Genomic DNA, 21,721 nt, shown 5'->3' with positions numbered 1-21,721 from the left:
CTGGATTAAGGGCTGACCTTACTTCCATATGACCTCCTCTTAACTAATTCCATCTGCAACAACCCCCATAAGGTCGCATTTTGAGGTACTGGGGTTGGGACGTCAACATATCTTTTTTGGAGGGGACATAATTCAACTTATAACATTCCCCACACCAACGTAGGGTCCTGTTACCAGAAAAAGAGGAGATAGATGTTGAGCAGATGTGCTGGCTACAGGCAAATTTACCCTGCATCCACCCTTCTCCATCCATCTTCCCCACTCTGCTCTCTATCCTGGAGGCCAAGCTCAGCCAATGGGCGCATGGGCTACAGGCTGGAGGAAGGGGGAATCGTGACATCAGATTACGCCCCCTGACTCCCTTCCAGCAGGGTCACCGTGCACTGCTTAACTCCCTTGCCTAAAGGCTATAGCTCATTCTCTCCAGATTCCAGTAATAAATCCCTTCCCTTGCCCCCTCAGGCCTAGGAAAAGAGATCCCCACTGTCTTTTGACTCTTCCCACACCCTTTATTGAATTTTCTTTCAATTAGCCAATTTGCCATTTCTTTGCTCTAGGGAATACTGCCATATATAGCAGTAAAAACAACAGATGTCCACTATACTTCCAAGAAATGTTCGTTCTACTGTTATTTCCCAATTAAATAAACATTTTGCTAAATGACAGCTCTTGGTCATGACTTATGCTTCTTGGTGTTCTGCTCGTGTTGCATCTAGTTGTAACACATTAACTAAAAGAGATTTCGAAGAATTTCTTTTCCTCCCAGCACAGGCTTTGGCTGTGTGGCTGGTGCAGAATTCAGCAGGAGCCCACAACGCCCCCGTGCAAGTCAGGGAGTTAGTGACCTGGCCTGCATAGAAAAGAAGCCAAGCCAAAAACATTAAGAGCAGGGGAGATTTGGAAGAAGCACACGTTCCAAACTGGTTAAGACTGACACACCCATGTGCAGCGTCTACAGAGGGGATAAGAGATCATTGATGTCATTTACCATTCTTTTTTTATTTTCCTGAGTTAAAAATGACAATGACAGAGATTGCAAACTGAGACAACAAATACCCGCATAACAGAATGATAAATTTAGCAGGATTGCAGCAGTCCATAGAGCCAGCCATGGACGCAGAGTTCCCCACCAGACTGTAAACCTGCTGAGGGCAGAGACTGGGTCCACCTTAGTCACCATTCTACTCCGAGCACCCAGCCCAGTATAGGGTAGAGAGAAGCTGAGTAAACTAATGAATGAGGTATTTTTTTTTTTTTTTTTTTGTTGGGGAAGGGGAATAGGACTTTATTGGGGAACAGTGTGTACTTCCAGGACTTTTTTCCAAGTCAAGTTGTTGTCCTTTCAATCTTAGTTGTGGAGGGTGCAGCTCAGCTTCCGGTCCAGTTGTCATTGCTAGTTGCAGGGGGCACAGCCCACCATCCCTTGTGGGAGTCAAACCGGCAACCTTATTGTTGAGAGGATGCTCTCCAACCAACTGAACCATCTGGGAGCTCAGCGGCAGCTCAGCTCAAGGTCCTGTGTTCAATCTTAGTTGCAGGGGGCGCTGCCCACCATCCCTTGCGGGACTCCAGAAATCGAACTGGGAACCTTGTGGTTGAGAGCCCCCTGGCCCATGTGGGAATCAAAATGGCAGCCTTTGGAGTTAGGAGCATGGAGCTCCAACCACCTGAGCCATCGGGCCGGCCCTGAATGAGGTATTTTGGTTACATCTGGCTTCTAAAGATGTTCTAAATCAACTCTGAGATTGCGCACAGAGAAAACTTGACCTTGTGTACTATTGGCCCTGGGGAGAAAGCTTCATCTCAGCTTGCTGCTAGGGAACCAACACATGGTAGACATGGAGCCTGTCCAATGGTCACAGTATCCCCTTTGCATCATGCAAGGGAGGTTCTAAGCTAGGACACATAATCATAGGTAGAAGTTTTATGTTTTTATTTAATTGATCTGTGGTTCCTGATAATCTAAGTGACTCAGCTATCAGGGAGAGTCACCCTGCCCTGTTAGGTCAAGATATCATCTGCTTGAGTTCCTGGGAGAGGTCCATCCATATCTTCCACAAAATGTTTGCAAATTCCCAAGCTCATCTTTTTCCAGGTCACCTTGATTCTGATTTCTAGTGAAAGTGAACTCTTTGTTTACCCTGCTTTTAGTCAAAACATGTAAGAGCCCCCTTTTCTTAATAACTCACCCTCAACACACACACACACACACACAACACACACACACACACACACACAAGCTATGCATACGGATGAGTTGGAAGTAGTAAGCTTTCTAGAAAATATTCCAGGGTCTTCTGTTATAGCAGACACTTTAGATTTTAGACTGCCCAATTCTTTTTTTTATATCTTACTTTTTTATTGAGCTGTAATTCACATACCATGAAATTCACCCTTTAAAGTATACAATTCAGTGGTTTTTAGTATATTCATAAGGCCATGCCACTGTCACCACTATCTTAATTCTACATTTTCATCGCCCCCCAAAGAAACCCGTAACCATTATGAAACTGCCCTGTTCTTAAAATGTCACTTAGTCATTTCCACCACTTGACTTCTCAGCCTCATGACATGTGGCTTTCCTTTCCCACCCCTACTCATCTCTTTGGGGTGTCACCCTTTCTCCTTCCCCATTAGAGTCTTTAGTGGGAGGGAATGGTATATGGCAGTGCTGTCCAATAGTAATATAACATGAGCCACATAAGTCATTTAAAATTTTCTAATCGTCACCTTTGAAAAAGCAAAAAAGAAACAGATAAAATTAATTTGAATAATATATTTTAATGCAACATACCTGAAGTATTATTTCAACACGTAATCAGCATAAAAGATATTAATGAGGAATTTTTCATGATACTAAATTTTTGATGACTTGTTTGTTACTTCCTTAGAGAAGTCTTCCATGATCTGCCTCCTCAAGGCAGGTCCCTCCCTTCCACCTGAGTTATTCATCCCAACACTCATTTTTGTTTCCTTGTAGCACTTATCACAGCTCATGATTTTCTTTTTTATATGGTGCATGTGCTGTCTGTATTCCAGACTGGACTGTAAACTTGGTAAGGATGGTGCTATGGACAGAATTGTGTTCCCCACAAATTCATATGTTAAAGCCCTAACCCCCAAATGTGATGGTATTTGGAGATGGGGTGCATGGGAAGTGATTAGGTTTAGCTGAGGTCATGAAGATTGGGCCCTCGTGATGGGATCAGTTTCCTAATATGAAGAGATACCAGAGAACTCTCTTTCTCTCCTCTCTCTGCCATGTGAGGACACAGTGATGAGGCCTGCAGTGAGCTCTCTTCCTGTAGGCCAGGAAGCTTGCTCTCACCAGAACGTGTCCATGCTGGCATCGTGGTCTCTGATTTCTGGCCTCCAGAATTGTGGGAGAATGGATTTCTGTTGTGTAAGCCATCCAGCCTGTGGTATTTTGTTATGGTGGCCTGAGCTGACAAATACAGATGGAAATCACATCTATCTTCCTCGCCAGTATATCCCAAGTATGTAACACAGTGCCTGGCACATAATATGAGCTCAATAAAAACTTATTGGTGAGTGAGCCAATGAATAAATAGAGCTGGATGTCAAAAATTAGCAAAGTGTAGCAATAGCTACTTAGACAACTCACCTAGACTATCATCCACTGGGAAATTTCTTTTCTGGGGACTATCACCAAACTTGGAGATTGTTCTCCTGGTAATGGCCACAAAATATAGATTTGCTCATAGCCATGGTTCAGGCAACAAATACTAAAACTCAGTCCTCGTGTCTGTGAAATAAACAGATTGACCCTTGGACCTGTTTATTTATTCAACAAATACAGAGTACCCAGTGTATGCCAGACCCTGTCCTAGGTGCTGGAGATTCAACAGGACACAAAGCAAAATTCTTGCCTTCATTGAGTTTACATTCTACTGAAAGAGACAAAGATTTAGAAATTCATAGACCAATTATAATATAATATCAGGTAGTGGTAGGAACAATGAAGAAAAATACCAAGATATCTTGGGTAAGGTATTTAGTACAGTGTCTCAACTATCAATGGTAGCTTTTTATATCACTCTCATTATTCAAATTATGATTTACTACATAGTAACTAAAGTGATCCTTTTAAAATCTCAGTCAGTTCTTGTCCCTCCTTTGTTTAAAACTTTCTAATGATATCTCATAACACTTAGAACAAAAGCCACGGTCTTCCTTGTGGTTTAAAGCGGGGTTTCTCAACCTTGCTTGGCTCTGTTGACATCGGGGTCAGATGCTTCCTTCTTGTGGGGCTGTCCTGTGTCTTGTAGTCTTTAGACTCTACGTAGTACAGGCCAGTAGCACCATCCAACTCATGACAACCAAAAGTGTCTCAGACCTTGTTAGCTGTCCCCTGGGGGAGGGGGGAAGCTGCCCTAGCTGAGAACCACGTGCTTAAAGGCCCCACGTGAACTAGCCTTGAACTACTGCTCTGATTCACCTCCTATTGTTTTCTTCCTCACTTACTCTGCTCTGGTCGCCTTGTTCTTCCTCTAACAATCATGTCTCTGTCTAAGAGCCTTTGCACCTGCTCTTTCCTATGCCCGGAGCAGCCTCCCTGGAATATCTGCTGGCTGCTCCTTGCTCAGAGTTGCTTTCCCTGATCTCCATGCAGAACACATCATTCTCCTCCCCATCACTATTCTGCTGCATCACCACTGGACACCATGTGCATTTGTTTGTTTGTTTTTTGAATGTATCCCATCTCCCTCTTCAACGTAAATGCCATGGGACAGGCACTTGGGTGGTTTTCTGTACTGCTGTACTTCCATGATCTAGAAGACTTTATAACAGTACATAGCAAGCACTTAATAGATAGCTGTTAAAAGAATGAATCGATGAATAAATATATGATTATTAGAAGGATAGGCAGGAACAGGATGGAAAAAGCAGAATTGTGTGAGATACTGAAGAAACCAGCCCGACTGGAATAAAAAGTAGGTCCTGAAGTTGGGCTTGGTTGGTATGAACAAATTAGAGAGATACTTGAAACCCAGGTGGGTACTTCATCCATTACTTATCAGACTAGTGGGAGCCAGAGTAGGTTCACGAGTGGGGGACATATGTGGTAAAGATGGAGGAGAAATTAGAAGCCTGAATCTCAGTAGAAAACAATACAATGAAAGCCCGGATCCTACCAGAAAATAACACAATGTTTTGTGTGTGAGTGGGATGGCAGATAGATTTCCTCCCTTGTGCCATCTCTGGTTGGTTAGGAGTGTTGGGGCAAGTAGGTTCTGAGGGAGAGAATGCTTTGATTGAACAGTGTTCATGGTGGCATTAGAAGCGTGTGGTGGCAAGAGTGTCAAGGATTCGCCATCCCTGTTGAAAGGGACGATGTCAGATTCTTAAACACTAGGTGGTGATTGTTAATGAAACAGAAAATAGAGAACTTCTGTAAATCAGAGATCTCTTGAATTTCTGGGCAATAATTTTACTCAAAGTTGGCAGGTCGCATCTTGCACCACTATATGTTTGAAGGAGCCGAGTGAGTTTTTGGCTGTGTGTTGGCAGGAATGACATCCTGTCAGTCAGAAACCACCTTTCCTGTGAAAAAGACCCACAGAGACATTATGAAGGCAGCCTTTGTAGATGAAACTCTAGATAATGATAGGGAGGAAGAACTGAGCCACCTTGGGATAATGAGGCAATTTAATTACACCTCAGGGTGGTTTTCATATCTTTGTGTTACGTTAATCTTAAGTAAATTTACTTTTTATGTGGTAGTATGCACTTTTTTTATGTAGTTGCTTAACATGTTTTTACAAGTGTTACTTTGCTTGTAACCTTTCTTGTGAAATATATGGTTGGAAGCTTTAAAAAAATTCCACTAACCGAAACACATGAAAACAGAGGAGTGTGATCAAAAGAATATAGCCTCAAAAAGGATTCATGTATGATTTCATTTAATTAAAATACAAATTAGGCAAAATTGATCTATGCTGTTAGAAGTTAGGATAGTGGTAGCCTGTGGGGTGGGGGTGACTATAGGGGAGCCCAAGGGAGATTTCTGGTGAACTGGTAATATTGTGCCTTAATCTGGGTGCTGGTTGCGTGAGTGGGTTCTCTCTGTGAAAATTCATTGAGGCATACACTATAATCAGTAAAGAAATACCTAAAGGAGTTTTCTATAATGTACATAGCAGATTGATCATCTCAAAACTGTTATTGCCTTAAATAACCAACAGGCAATATATACCCTAGTTATTGATTTACAAAGATTGACTATATTCAGATGGAACATGGTGAATAGGGAAAAAAACTCAAAAAACCCAAATGTGTGCCTTAGAATCTTATGATGCTAATTGCACCTCTCCTCTTGTTAGTTGATTGATGGTGGAAACATTATATTCTTTGAAGCTCATTTTCCTCATCTGTAAGATGGGAATACAAAGATGCACTACTTTCATAGGAGCCAACTGAAAGAGCTCCCAATGGCCAAAGCTGGAACAATTTGAGCAGTAAAATAAAGTAGTATTGGATTATCTATAACCCAAAGTATAAAATTAATATCCATGAGTCCACAGTGATAGAAATAAATAATTGAATAAATTAATAAATGAAGGCGAGGAGACAAAGCTTCCATGTGAAGAATTCCAAATAATTCATGTAGATACTCCATTCTACAGGAGAAGGTAACTTCTCACTCCTTAAACGTGAGCTATGCATAGAGACTTCTTTCTCAAGAGTATGGTTTGGGGGGTGAGGGGAGAAGAACTTTGCAGCGGAGAAATCCCACATCACTTCATCCAAGTAATCAAGGGCAGCATCAACAGTTATAAATCATGTTGATACTATATACTCTTAATAATGATGTGATGAAAATGGCACTGTACCTCTGTGATCTCCTCCCCCAAACACACAACTCAGTCTAATCAAAAGAAAGATATCAGACAAATTTCAGCAGAGGGGCATCCTAAAATGCACCCGAACAGTACTCTTTAAAATGATCAAAGACATCAAAAATAAGGAAAAGTCTGAGAAACTGTCACAGCCAAGAGGAACCTAAGGAGACACGATGACTAAATGTAATGTGGGATCCTGGATGGAATTCTGAAATGGAAAAACTCATTAAGTAAAAAATAAGAAAGTATGGAATTTGGTTAATAATAATGTATCAATATTGGTTCATTAATTGTAGGAAATATAGCATACTAATGTAAGACGTTAATAACGGGAAATTTTATGCGGCACATAGGGAAACTATACTGTCTTTCCAATTTTTCTGTAAATCTAAAACTGCTTTAAATAATTAAAATCTATTTTTTAAAAAAGACCCACTTTACCTTGAGATCTTAGGCATGAACTGAGGTAACACATATAAACATAAGGCTCTCAAACTTTTGGGACTTAGTTACCTTGCATGGGACAAAATTCATTAGCATGTACGTACTCCACCCATTCCCACACCAGCCTTGTTTTGTGTTGGTTGCCATATGCCAATGCAAATTTTTCATGGGAATCCACTCTCAGTAGAATGCTGAATAAATCAGAGTCATCTGTGTACTCCAGTTTCATCTGTGAATATAAATTTGGGAAACCTGTAATAAGTTAGATGCATGTCAAAAAATGAATGGACGAATATGGTCATTAATAAAGGATCTGAATGTTACCTGTTTGTGGCCCATCAGTGCACCATTGGCTATGGTTTGAGAATTTAATTTACTTTGAAAATTTATTGAATACCTAATACAAGTCAAGCACTGTTGTTGATAGCATAGGGATAGAAGTACAAACATTCTCTGAGCATAAATCACCGCTTTATATTCCACTAGGGAAATAAGAAAAAAGCAATTCAATTAACAAATACAATACTTTTGAATTGAAGAAACAACCAAAAGGCTGAGATAAAAAATAATGCAGTCTAAGATTTGGGATGGGGAATGGTGCAGGTTGGATCCGGTGGGAAAAGGATTCTGAGGCAGAGTTGACCATGCAAGATGTTTGTTAAGGAAGGAGGGCCCTAGGATATGCACCGATGGAAGGGAGAAAAGGAAGAAAAGGAAGCAGGATGGCCAATGCCAGGGGAGCTCGAGGATGGGAATGACCGTCTGATTTCTCCCAAGTTGGGCTGAAATGGATAGGCCTGTGTGCTCCTGCACTGATCAGATATTGGATGTGGACCACATTCGGGAATGTGGACCTGTAGCTGAGACAATCCCCAGAGGAGCTGACTTCTGAAGGATGTCAGCTGACAGCATTCACAGAACCTGGGGCAAGTCCTTCCTAGAAGGGAGTCTGGGTGGTACGTCACAGGGATGTTCACCCTGGGAGGTAGGGGACATCTACTTTAAACACAATGGTCCACGACATTTAAGCTAAGGCCTGGAGGATGAGAATGAGCTAGCAAGGCAAAGAAAAGATGAGGTATTATATGTGCAAAGGTCCTGAGGTAGGAAATAAATCAGTACCGATACTGCTGATATGAGCCACTTGGCACAGTCTAGGCACCAAGTAAAATATTCTTTTTCCTTCCCGAGGTGCATCTTTTCTAGGTTCCTGATAACCATCTGTATGTTTCCTTAAGCTGCCGTGTATTTCTGGTGGTGCTGGAGTCAGCTTGTACAGGCTCTAGAGAGTAAATTGATGAATATTCAGACATGTGGGGAGCTAATTGTTAAACAATTGACACCTTAAAATTTGTCTTTATCAGCTCAGGTTGCTGTAACAAAATACCATAAGTTGGATAGCTTATAAACAACAGAAATGTATTTCTTACAGTTCTGGTGCCAGCACAGTCCAGTGCTGGTGGGAGAGAGCAAGCCCTCTTTCCAGGTTGCTTACTGCAGGTTTCTCTTGTATTCTCAGGGCAAGCCTCAATAGGCCCTTCTTATAAGGGCATTAATCCCATTGGTGAGGCCCTATACTCACGACCTAATCATCTCCTAAAGGACCCAGCTCCTGATGCCATTACATTGGGAGTAGGGTTTCAACATATGAATTTGGGGGATGGTCATTGCTTCTAGGCACAGAACTAGGGAATATGTGATGTTTGAAAAGAAGAAAATAAATCACGCATTCACATTGATACATTTAATTCAAATTTAAGATGACAAGACTTTTACTTGTTTGATTTTAGACTTGTATCTCTTTTATTTTAGGCTAAAAATCTTGGTTCCCAATGCCATTAACATAATACTTCATTTGCTTTATTCTTGACGTACATGGGACAGTTCAAAATAATTACAATATTACTACTAATTACGGTGCTAATGAGTGCAGTTTAAATTTTTTGTCAGTTTCCACAATTTTGGCTAATAGATGCAAAGGAAATATTAGAAGTAGAAAAACCATTACTTGTAAATCTTGAATGAAATATGAATGGAGGCCACAATTATTAATGTCAGTAACATAGGCTAAACCTCATGTGAAAGGTTGATGGGGAACTTTATATTGAATACACTGATCAATTGGCATCACTAAAAGTGGGACATACCTCAGCCTTGCATCTCCTGACATGGTACAGCAGAAGGCACCCAGCACGGTGTACCAGGACATCTTAAAAAGAAAAAAAATTAAATCTAACTAAGTCTATAGATTTAACTTTACCGAAAATACAAAGGACAGAGGAGAAGGTCGCCAGCACAAGGAAGCAATTCAACAAATTCAGCATGTGGGCATGATCTAAAGGGCAAATGCCTCAGTATCTTCAACAAGTAATTGGCATAAAACAGGGGGGAGAATAGAATTGTATAGAATAAATGAGGCTTAAGAGACATGAAAACCAAATGTGATATGTGAACTTTATTTGTACCTTGAGTCAAACCAACTGTAAGAAGACATTTTTTAAATAAGCAGGGAAATGTGAATACGTGCTGGGTATTCAATGACATTGAACAAAAATGGTTCATCTTACCAGGTTTCTAATGACAATATAGTTAAGTTTAAAAAGTCCTTGTCTCTTAGTGGTGTATACTGACCTATTTATAGACTTATGGGTAACATGAAATTAAGTGTGGGATTTGCTTTAAAATACAAGACAAAGAGAAAGTGTGTGGGGAGGACATAGAAGAAACAAAATGTTGGTAATTCTTGTAGACGGAAGGTGGGTACATAGTCCAGGATACAATCCTCTGCTCTTTTGTAGAAAATAGTTTTTAAAAAATTGAATTGGTAAGGAATAGCAAAAAGTCCGATGTGATCAAAGATGTGGGTAAGGAAGAACAAAGGAAAGTTCGAGCATGAGGATGTGTGGCATTCAGGATACAAGTGGGACAATGGAAGATGCTTCCAGAAACGCAGATTAGAATCAGATCGTGCAGCCTTTGATGCCGGTTAAAAGAACTTGAAGTTTAGTTTAAGGGAGGGGAAAACCTCTGAGGCTGTGAAGCAGAAGAAAAGTAGACTTTGAGATCTCCCTTGAGATGCGGAATCAGGCACTGTGGGCCGGACAGATGGCAGGGCAGGGTAGGCAGGCTCCAGGAAGGGGAAGTGACTTCAGGAAACCAGTGTAGTGCAAGATAACAGGGAAGAGGATGGTGGCTGGACTATGTATGATACTTTCATTCAATCAGCCGATCACTTTGTCATTCGGCAAGTATTTAGTGAGCCACTACAATGCGCTCAGCACTGTCTCAGGCACAGGGGATATAGAAGAGTGAACTAGGTATCCCAGTAGAGTCCTTGCCCTGATGTGGGTGACTTAGTTCCTCCTCTTTGCTGCCTGCATTCTTCTCCACGGAGTGCTCACTAAAGGAGGAGACTTGAGTTCTCTATGGCCTGTGATTCTTAGAACTTTCCTATTTGTAACATTCCTCGCTCTGTATTGTAATGATTTAACTAAGGCCTGTCTTTCCCATAGACTGGGCTTGCTCAGCCTCCGCACTGTTGCCATTTGGGGTCAGAGAACTCTTCGTGGTGCGGGCTGCCCTATGCGCTGCAGGATGTTGAGCAACAGCCCTGGCATTTACCCCCTGGATGCCAATAACATTCTCTGAGTCTCCAAACATTGCCAAATATCCCGGGGGGCAAAGTCACTCCTGGTTGAGATCCCTGCCTTAGATCAATATTTCTCAACCCTGGCTGCATGCTGGAACCACCTAGAGAGCGTTAGAAATTGCTGCCAGTACTTGGCTCCATCCAAACCAACTAAATAAGACTCTCTGGAGGTGGGGCCTGGGCATGGACATTTTTTGGAGTGTCCCAGGGATTTTGGTGGTGTTCAGGATTGAGAACTTGTGTCCTAGGCAGTCAACTTCATAAAAGTGGGGTGATGTCTCTCTTTTATGGGGATATTTCTAGGACCTAACACAGTGACCCATGAATGAATGAATGAATGAATGAATGAATGAATGGATGGATGGATGAATGTGAAGAGAGGCAGGAAGAAGTTAAAAGTGGCATTTAGGGAAAGCCAGAGCACCACCTTTTTTTATGGTCATAGATATCAACGGTTGGATAGACTTCTTATTTTCTTTCTTTTTTTAAGGAGGTGGGTATTTGATAGATTTTTTTTAAAAAAAGTATTCTCTGAGTCTCTGCAAAGACACTGTAGAGGAAATGGGGCTAGGAAGTCCTGGCTGAGTCCCCTAAGTTCTGCCAAGAGTTTTTCCACCTTTGTCTGGATACTGGCCTCTGGTCTTGGCAGAGGATTTCTGAAATCCTGGCCATCCCAGCTGACTGCACAATAATCCCCATCAGCAACAATCTCGGGATGTCAGTTTCAAGAGTTACACCTACTGTTGCTTAACTGGAATACTCTCAGCAGGTGTAACACGAAATTTGGGACAATTATGGTTTTATTTTCTGTTGCTCTTGAGTATGTATAGCCCCAGCTTGGTGGTGATCTGAGGGCAGGCTGAGCTTAGAAGAGTTGGCTGGTTTTTTTTTTTTTGGTTTTTTTTTCTTTTCTTTTTTCAGTAAGGAGCAGAAGAGGAGGTATGGAGATAGATGCCAAAATCTTGGTATGGAAAGTATAGGTACTGAATGGAGGTGAGCGCTGGCAGAGAAGACGTTGACCCTGGGTAACTGGAAGGAGGGTGATGCCATTTAGGAGAATAAGGAATTCCAGAAGGTGAAGCAACGGGGGGCAATTGGTGATGAGTTCTGCTTGAGTTTGGGGTGGCAGCAGGCGGAGTTCAGGAGAGCCATGAGGACTGGACTGTGGTCTGGGAATCCAGCCACGTGCTCAGACCCCCCAGGGCTACTCTGATTGGTTGCCTATTTTGCAGCAAGGCTAGGAGTTGTTTCCTCATGCACCACTGAGAACGATACCATTGCATTTTCCCTTCTGGAAGAGCAGCTGTAAGTAGTTTATGCTGTTGCATAGGTGATGGGAGTCCTTTCTCTGTGGAGGGAGCTGGCATCAGTGATGGGAACCCCTCTCTGGAAGACCGCTCCCATCATTGGTGTCCCCACTTTTTACATCCCTCTTCCCCTGTCCAGGTGCTCAAGGAGACAGTAACTCATAGCAGTAAAAGAACATGCTTTATAAAGAGCAAATCTGGGTTTGAGAGCTGACCCGAGCACATCCCAGCTGGGTAGCCTTGAACAAGTGTTTAACATCTCAGTTGCCTATCTGACTATAGGAATAACAATAGTATGGGAGAATTAGAGATTGTATTCCAGGAAAAATGCATTTATTTTCATTAAAAAATTGACATAAAGATTTTTTCCCCAGGGCCTCACCACCCAACAGTTACTATCCTTTTAGAGTGCCACGGGCAAGGTAGATGGGTTGTTGGTGCTACAATTGTCAAGTATTTTGCTCTTCCAGAATTAGGAGTTGAACCTTGCATGGCCCTCAGGGAAGTCGTAAGTGCACTTGAGTCTTATTTATCTACCCTTTGATCACGTCTTAATCTACTTTATAGGGAACAGGCAGTGTCAACATGAGGGTGGCAAGCTGATGGATCGCTTGTATCTTAAAGAATGGAGGGGAAAGTCCTTTCCTCCTTAGTTTTTTACAGGTTTCCAGACAAACAGCTTTCGACCTAGAGAACATGTGTGAATGGGACAATGTATATCAAGGTTCTTGGGCTCAAAGGCTACAGAAGTGTGGCAGGACACATTATTATTATTTTTTTCAGGTATGAAAAGTGAATACTTATTTAGAATGAGAACAGAAGCCATAACAATATTTTTATGAACTAACTACTGTACACACCTTTATAATATTATTTTAAAGTTATTTTAGTTATATACTCTTTTTTACATATATAGTTAAAAATTTTTTTCAATTACAGTTGACATACAATATTATGTTAGTTTCAGGTGTACAACACAGTGATTAGACATAGATATAAGTTATGAAGTGATCACCTCAATTAATCCAGTACTCGTCTGACACTATGCAGTTATTAAAATACTACTGACTATATTTTCCATGTTATACTCTCTACATCCCGATGACTATTTTGTAACTACCAGTTTGTTCCTCTTCACCTCCTTCCCGTCTTCACCATCCCACCAACGTCTCCCCAGTCCAGCAATCATTAAAATGTTCTCTGTATCTATGAGCTTACATCTGTTTTGTTTGTTCGTTTATCCTGTTCTCTAGGTTCCACATATAATATTATTGACTATATTCCTTTTGCTATACATTATATGTCCATCACCGTTTTGTAACTACAGATTTGTACTTCTTAATCCCTACACCTTTTTCAACGCCCCCCTGCCCCCCCAATGCCCTCCCATCTGGCAACCATTAAATGTTCTCTGTAATGAGTTTATTTGTTTGTCTATTTTGTTCTTTAGATTCCACTTATAAGTGAAATCATATGGCATTTTTCTTTCTCTGTTTGACTTTCTTGACTCAGCACAATACCCTCTAGGTCCATTTATGTCAACATTTCATTCTTTTATGGCTGAGTAATATCCTATTGTACACATGTACCACCTCTTCTTTAGCCATTCATCCATTGATGGACACCCAGGTTACCTCCATATCTCGACTATTGCAAATAATGCTGCAATGAATATATGGATGACCATGTCCCTTCAAAGTAGTGTTTTGGGTTTCTCCGGATAAATACCCAGAAGTGAGATCACTGGGTCCTTCTTTGTCTCTTGTTATAGCCTTTGTTTTAAAGTCTATTTTGTCTGGTATAAGTTTTGCTACTCTAGATTTTTCCTGTTGTTGCCATTTTCATGAAATATCTTTTTCCATCCCTTTACTTTCAGTCTGTGTGTGTCTTTCAATCTGAAGTGAGTCTCTTGTAGGCAGCATATGTAAGGGTTTTGCTTTCTTATCCATTCAGCCACCCTATCTTTTGATTGGAACATTTAATCCATTTACATTGAAAGTAATTTTGTTATTAGATATGTAGTTATTGCCATTTTATTATTCATATTTTTAATCATTTTTTGTCTTAAAGAAGTCTCTCTAACATTCCTCGAAATACTGGTTTGGTGGTGATGAACTCCTTTAGCTTTTTCTTATCTGGGAAGCTCTTTATCTGTCCTTTGATTCTAAATTATAGCTTTGCTGGGTGGAGTAATCTTGGTTTTCATCACTTTGAATATCTCATGCTAATCCCTTCTGGCCTGGAAATTTTCTGTTGAGAAATCAGCTGACAGTCCTATGGGAGCTCCCATGTAGGAAACTAACTGCTTTTCTCTTGCTACTTTTAAGAGTCTTTCTTTGTCTTTAACCTGTGGCATTTTAATTATGACGTGTCTTGGCATGGACCTCTTTGGGTGTATCTTGTTTGGGACTCTCACTACCTGGGCTTATGACACAAATGTTGGTATGCTTGATGTCCCAGAGGCCCCTAAGCTATCCTCATTTTTTAAAATTTTTTCTTTTTGCTATTCTGATTGTTTGTTCTGCTGCCTTATCTTCTAAATTGCTGATTTTATCCTCTGCCTCATCTAATCTACTGTTGATTCCCTCTAATGTATTCTGCATTTCAGTTATTGTATTCTTCTTTTCTGACTGGTTTCTTTTCCTGTTTTCTATCTCCATTTTTATGTTTCCTATCTCTTGGTTGAAGTTCTCCCTGAGATCATCAAGCATCCTAATCAACAGTGTTTTGAACTCTTGAGTCTGGTAGATTGCTTGTCTCCATTTTGTTTAGTTCTTATTCTGGAGCTTTGTTCTGTTCTTTCATTTGGGACATGTTTCTTTCTTTGTCTTGCCATTTTGGCTGCCTGCCTGTGTTTGTTTCTATGTATTAGGTAGAGCTGCTATGTCTCCCTGCTTTAGTAGAATCACCTTATGTAGTAGGTGTGCTATGAGGCCCAGTGGCACAGTCCCCTGGTTACATGAGCCAGGTGCTCCAGGGGTGTCCCTTCTGTGGGTCATGAGTGCCCTCCGGTTGTAGCTGAGACTTGGTTGCTGTTTTCACATCAATGGGAGGGACTGACCCTTGCCCTCATTGGTTGTGAAGACTGGCCATGACTACAGTGAAGCGGCTGACCCTATGGTGCAGGAGTTGCTTTTGCAGGGCTCCGGTGCCTTCCCAGACTGTCCTTTGAGTGTGTCATCTGCGGAGGAGGCCAGCTGGTGCTCAGGAGGGGCCCTGACCCAGGCAAAGTTCAGCCGCAGCCTGTGACCTGCCTGGGGTCACCTGGCATGAGCCACAAAGCATTCCGCAGATGGCTGCTATTCGCACTGGGCTTGGAGGTGCCCAGGAGAGGCCAAGCCTCAAACCAAGGCGAGCTGCCACCAATGCTGGGCTTGGGGCTGCTCAGCAAGTGGTATGGGGCAAGCTGAAGCCAGATGCTACTTGTTTGGGGTTTGTGAACCTTTGAGAGATTTAGAAACAGGCCATTTGTATAGAAAAGCCACTGAGAGGCTTGGGTGGGCTTGGAAGTTGGGTGGGGCGAGGTCTCAGACAATTGCCAAAGCTAGGGGAAAGGTGTCAGCCAGGTTGATGGAGACTCAGATAAGATGGTCACCTGTGTCTGCACACTGAGACAGGGCTAATGGCTTCTGCCAACAATTCTGGGGAGAAAGCTGCCCCTCCAGCTCTTGCCTGGAAGCCAGATAACTTAGTTCCTCCCTGTATGTCCCTGGCACCTTTTGAGCTGCTGCCCCAGTGCTGGAGTTCAGAGTGAGTGAGTTTGTCAGCATGTAAGCCCCAGCATGGGCCCTTTAAGAGAAACATTGGGACTCGAGCCACCCTCCGTCTCACTCAGCCACAGTCTCCACTGGTGGGGATTCCTCTTCCCAGCTCGAGAACCCTGGGCTGGGGAGCCTGGTGTGGGACCAGGACCCCTTGCTCCTCAGGGGGAACCTGCATAGCTGAGATATCCCTCCTGATTTTTAATGGTCACACACAGGTGTGGGACCAGCCTGTTCTGTGTCTTTGTCCCTCTCACCAGTCTTCATGAGGCTTCTTCTGTATGTCCTTAGTTGCAGGACTTCTGTTCAGCTAGACTTCAGGTAATTCTCAACGATGGTTGTTCTGTAGCTTAGTTGTAATTTTGAGGTGGTCAGGGGAGGCAAACACGAATTTACCTACTCCGTCATCTTGACCACATCCTGGTCACATTATTAAGCAATGCTGGCAGTGGAAATGTGTGCACATGATGGAGCACTGAGCCTTGTTCTAACTGAGAGAATGGCCCATATAAGGAGGCAGCCACTGAGGTCCTCAACTTCAACTCAGAGGAATTGTAGGAATGCAGGCCTGGAGTTGGCCCATCTCCCGGTTAATCAAGAAAAACCACGGACTTGGGTTTTTAGGTGAAATCATCTGATTTGAAGTATTTGTTTAAATTTTTACAAAACACACTGTGTGGGCCAAGCCAAACACATATTCAGAGTGTGTTCTGCTATTGATACAGAGAAGGTCTTCAATTTGTGTTTGTTCATGTCACTGTTAGAAGTAAAATGCCAGTATGAGAAAGGGCCTTGGTACTTCTGAAGATACCCACCCGCCGAGGAGCTCTGCCTTAAGCAGCTATTGGTCAAAGGCTTTATTGACAAAGTGGGGACATAGAGGAGCTTTAGGGACAGGGTCTGAGAGAGATGGGACTGCTGGCAGAAAGAAGAGCCAGGGTCCTTGGCTGATTCATCACTGTGGTTAGAATAGCTGTGATGACCTTCTGAGATAAACGCTGAACTGAAAACCCTTTTGGTTCCAGGAACTAGAAGTAGCCAATGAAAGAATGTTTAAAAAGTTTCCACTTATTTAACGAACACTTGAATAGTGACCGCCATATGCCAGGCCCTCTTCCAATTACTTAAACATATTAAATCATTTAATCCGCTAACAACCCTATGAGGCAGTTCCTAGTATCACTCCACTTTACAGATGAGGAAACTGACATGTAGAGAGGTTAAGTGATTGGCCAAAGTCACACAGCTGATAAGTGGCAGAGTCAAGATTTGAACCTACGTGCCCTGGCTCCAGAATCCAGGCTCTCACCATTTTTCTCTGCTGCATTTTTTAATAGGGAGAATTTTATCGAGTAGTGAAACATTATGGTTTATGGTTTTGAAGACTATGTAGAACATGTAAAACTGGTTTATATAATATTAATTTAAAATTAGTTGTCAAGTTATATGTGCTATAACTGTAATTATTAAAGAGCAGTGTATAGAAAAAAGACTAGAAGAAAAAACAAAAAAAAGTGTAAAAGTTATGCTAGATTGGTGAAGTTACAGGTAATTTCTTCTTTTACTTATCCCACTGCTGATCTTAAAGTTTGTTTTCTTTTCTTCTTCTTCTTCTTTTTTTTTTTACTTATATGATGTTTTAATAATGACTAGAAACCATTTAAAGGCTTGCAGACTTTCCCCCCTTCATCCCTCTTTCTGAATGTAGCATCCAACTTGTGTTCAAGAACACGCGCAGTCTTATCTTAACAACATGGGGTGTTTCACTCAAGGAACCTGACCCTGAAGAACTCCTAAACTCAAATTATTCACAACTTGCCTAGTTTAAGACTTGACCCAAGAAATGATAGGATAGATTTATGTTTACCAGCTAATATGGCGCCCCCATGTGGCAACAGCAGAAATCTACTTACAGTTAGAACAGTTTTGAAACTACAATTCTTAACTCTTTTGAGTTAAAGTGATTTACGTTGTTTCCGTTTTGCACATAACTTGAGACTTTATTAATACTTTTAGAATAAATCACTATTTCAAATTCATTCCAATCTTGCACAAATGCGACTCTAGTCTTCCTTGCTTGCTCCAAGTTGATGGGTTTCCAGGCCACTAGAGAAAGAATGATCTCAAAGAGCATAACTTAAAACCAACCCCAGCATTTCCCCCACTCTGCTATTGGGGTAGGCATCCAACTCAACAAACGTCTGTTGAGCATTTCTTTGAGTCAGGTACCCACAATACTAGTGACACAGGACTCTCTGTTCTTAAGGAATTCACATTCCAGTGCCCTCCTAAATGCCCATTTAGTCAACACATGCTTTTTATTGACCACCTACTACGTGCTAAGCCCTGTGCTCTGGAAGAAATGAATATTTCATACTGTAGATGTTTATATCCCAAGCCCTGCGTGGTTTCCAACCTCTACTGTGTCCCAGCTAAATGACTTAATCCTTCTGTATCTCAGTTTCCCCCTCAAATAGTAAAATGACTTACCTCCCAGGGTGTATTGGAGGATTTCATTAAGTTAATATGTATGAGGCTGGCTGGCACTTGATGAACACTCAATTTGTACTAGGTATGATCATTTTCAGAGGCTACTATTGGGTAACTGAAGGAACCCTTAGTTTTTTCATGAAGGCCCCAGCCTCGTCTTTGGGTTTCTGGAGTACACAAGGGTTATCCTATCTTGGCAGGGAGTGCCTCGCCAGCCATATACTTTCCTGAGGTCCTCTGACCCCTGTATAAACTCACAGCCTTACAACACTAGGGCCAGCACTGCCTGATCTCTAACATTGTAAATCAGAAATGATATCTGGGTTAGAGCCACAATGATGTCTGATAATAGCCGTGTATAACATGCTGGGCCTTGTGCAAAACATCCTCTGTCTTGTTGACTTCCAAGGTCAGCCTAGGAAGGAGATAATTTTATACCCCCACTTACCAGATGCAATGGAGGTTCCACACAATTATATGTAATAGTTCCCAAGGCTCAGACATGGAAGAGGCGGAATCAGGCAGTCTGAGTCGTAACCAAGGTGTTTAGCTGTCAGTAGAGTCAAACTACCCATCTACCAATATTGTGCATGTAAAGACCTGAAAATCAGGAGGGATGACATAGTTTTGTTAAGAAAACGAAAAAAGAAAAAGACTTATGTAATAGTTACTTGGGACAGGCACTGTGAAGCATGTCACAAATATTAACTGATGTAGGTACCACCATTAGGCCCATTTTATAGATGATGAAGTTGAGGCACAGAGCGGTTAAATAACCTAATCTGGGTTGCACAGGTAGGCATGGTGGGGCCAGGCCTTTATGCTACCCTTTCTCACGAGTAAGTACAAGCAAATGTCCTCCTGTGAACTTTGGCTTTATTCATTCACTGTCAAATAAAAAACAAATCCAGATTTAGTAAGGAGAGATTTTATTCTCTCCTAAATTCTTTGGCCACCAGTCACTCCTGGACCATCCCCCCACCCCATCAGTGTTTCCCCTTTCATGTATGGTTCCACCCCAAATTCTCCCTCATCTCCCCCTTTTTTTTAATACAGAGAAATTGGTCTGTTGTGGCTTCTCTGCGCATTTTTCACTTTGCAAATCAAGAAACTTCCTCAAGACCCGCTCTTTCCAGAGTGTACCACCATGCAGTGTTTCCTTATTAAATAATTTCTCCTGCCCTCTTGGCTTGAGCCCACTTTGTCTTGCCTTGACCCCTTGCAGGTGGCGATTCCGGGATTGGCCATGCTTTGTCCAAGTATCTGGACCAGCTGGGCTTCACAGTGTTTGCCGGAGTTCTGAATGAAAAGGGATCAGGAGCAGAGGAATTGCGAAGAACTTGCTCCACACGTCTCTCCGTGCTGCAGATGGACATCACTGACCCCCAGCAGATAAAAGATGCGTACAGCACAGTGGTGCAAAAGGTGCAGAACAGAGGTACGGCCGTCAGCCATTGCACCCTCTATTGCCGCCACCTCCTTGCCCAGGCCCGTCATGGGGTCGAGCCTCTACTTACCATTGCGCTGTAGTCCGTTCTGGCAGCTGACTGCACCTCAACACCTGTACTGAGCACCTGCCATGTGTTGCGGCCTCTCATAGACATGAAGACGTTAGGAATAAGTCAGGCATGATCCATCCTCACAGAACTTACAGAATTCTTTTTTTTTTTTTATTAAATTTATTGGGGTGACAATTGTTAGTAAAATTACATAGATTTCAGGTGTACAATTCTGTATTACATCATCTATAAATCCCATTGTGTGTTCATCACCCAGAGTCAGTTCTCCTTCCATCACCATATATTCGATCCCCCTTACCCTCATCTCCCACCCCCCACCCCCCGCCCCCCTTACCCTCTGGCAACCACTAAACTATTGTCTGTGTCTATGAGTTTTACAGAATTCTTTATCCCTGTAATGATCGCCCCCACCACTCCCTCCTCATTTCTTTCCTGCCACCAATATTAACATGCATTAGACTTAAAAAAAAAAAAAAAAAGCTTAGTAATCACTGTCCTCCCTCAGCCCCTGCCCTTTCGCTTCCCTTCTTTCATGGCCAAGCTCTTTGGAACCCTGCTGCCCCCCGTTTTCACTTCTTCACCTTCAATTCCATTTTGGCTCTCACCATGCCTCTCTAACGGGTCTGGCCAAGCTAATGAGTATTATCCCAAACACCCAGCTCTTAACTTCTTTGCAGTGTTTTAAAATGTGGCAATCACCTGTCCTGCCTTGGCTTTGGGGTGGCCAGCCCCCTGTTGCCCTCCTTGTTCTCCGATCATTCTGTCTGCTTCTCCTGTGTGAACCTCTTCTACCGCCCTCCACCCTCGCCCATAGATGTGAATGTTACTGAGGCTCCAGCCCCAAACTTTCTACTTCTTGTTTCTATACTATTCTCTCCCTATACCAAGAATTCTCACCTGGGGAGTGTTTGAAAACACCTATGCTTGGGCCTAGGGTGGGCTACCTAAGTACGGAGGCCCAGTATAAAATGAAAACTATGTGGGGCTCCTTATTTAAAGAAATGATTAAGACTTTAAGATAGTGCCAGCAGAGAATTGACCCAAGCGTGAGGTCCTTCAGGAGCACTGGACCCCGTGTGACTGCACAGGTCACACACCCGTGATTCCCATCCATCCTGGGCACCCCACCCGCAACCAATTATATCAGTATGTACATACACTAACTCAGCTAATCCTTCAAGAATAAGGCCCGTACGGTTGCCTGCCTTTTGCTGGGCATGTCAGCTGTAAATAAGATCCTCTTTAGGGGGGTCCAGGTATCAGTATATTTTAAAGCCCCCCCAGGCGATGCTACTGCTCTGCTAGAGTTGAGAAACACTGAGATTTAAGCAACAGTGATTTAAGTAACTTCCAAATCTGTATTATCCACCTAGCCCTCTTCTCAACATCCAGAACTATATGGATATACGGTTATCAACATCCTATCTCGATTTGTTAAAAACCAACCTCATTTTACTTTCCTCTGCAGCCAGTTTGCAAATCAGTTTACCCTCCTGCACCCCACGGGCTCAGATGCTGGCACTGCCACCTGATCCGTCATTCAAGCAGGCAACCTGGGGGTCACTTAGACCTGCAGCTACCCTTGATCCGTGCGTCCTTTTGGTTCTGAGTCCTGTCAATTCTACGTCCTAGATCTTTATCATCCCAGCCCCTTCCTATCATCTCCAGGCAGCTATGGCTTAGAGCA

General features: G+C 42.4%; 1 protein-coding gene across 2 annotated transcripts in view; it reads left to right on the top strand.

Annotated features, from left to right (window-relative positions):
* The window catches only part of HSD17B2 (hydroxysteroid 17-beta dehydrogenase 2), a 49,767-nt gene that overhangs the window by 14,894 nt on the left and 13,152 nt on the right, over positions 1-21,721 (top strand). For both annotated transcript variants that reach the window (XM_019743735.3, XM_074314521.2), the window contains exon 2: positions 19,740-19,952. In XM_019743735.3, coding sequence (XP_019599294.2) covers positions 19,740-19,952 — 213 coding nt within the window. The remainder of the gene's footprint in view (positions 1-19,739; positions 19,953-21,721) is intronic.

Source organism: Rhinolophus sinicus, chromosome 8, assembly GCF_057876585.1.
Source record: "Rhinolophus sinicus isolate RSI-liver-muscle chromosome 8, RSI-T2T, whole genome shotgun sequence".
In the NCBI taxonomy this organism is placed as follows: domain Eukaryota; kingdom Metazoa; phylum Chordata; class Mammalia; order Chiroptera; family Rhinolophidae; genus Rhinolophus; species Rhinolophus sinicus.
Note: the sequence above shows the minus strand (reverse complement) of the source record. Positions and strands in the feature narration are given on the sequence as shown.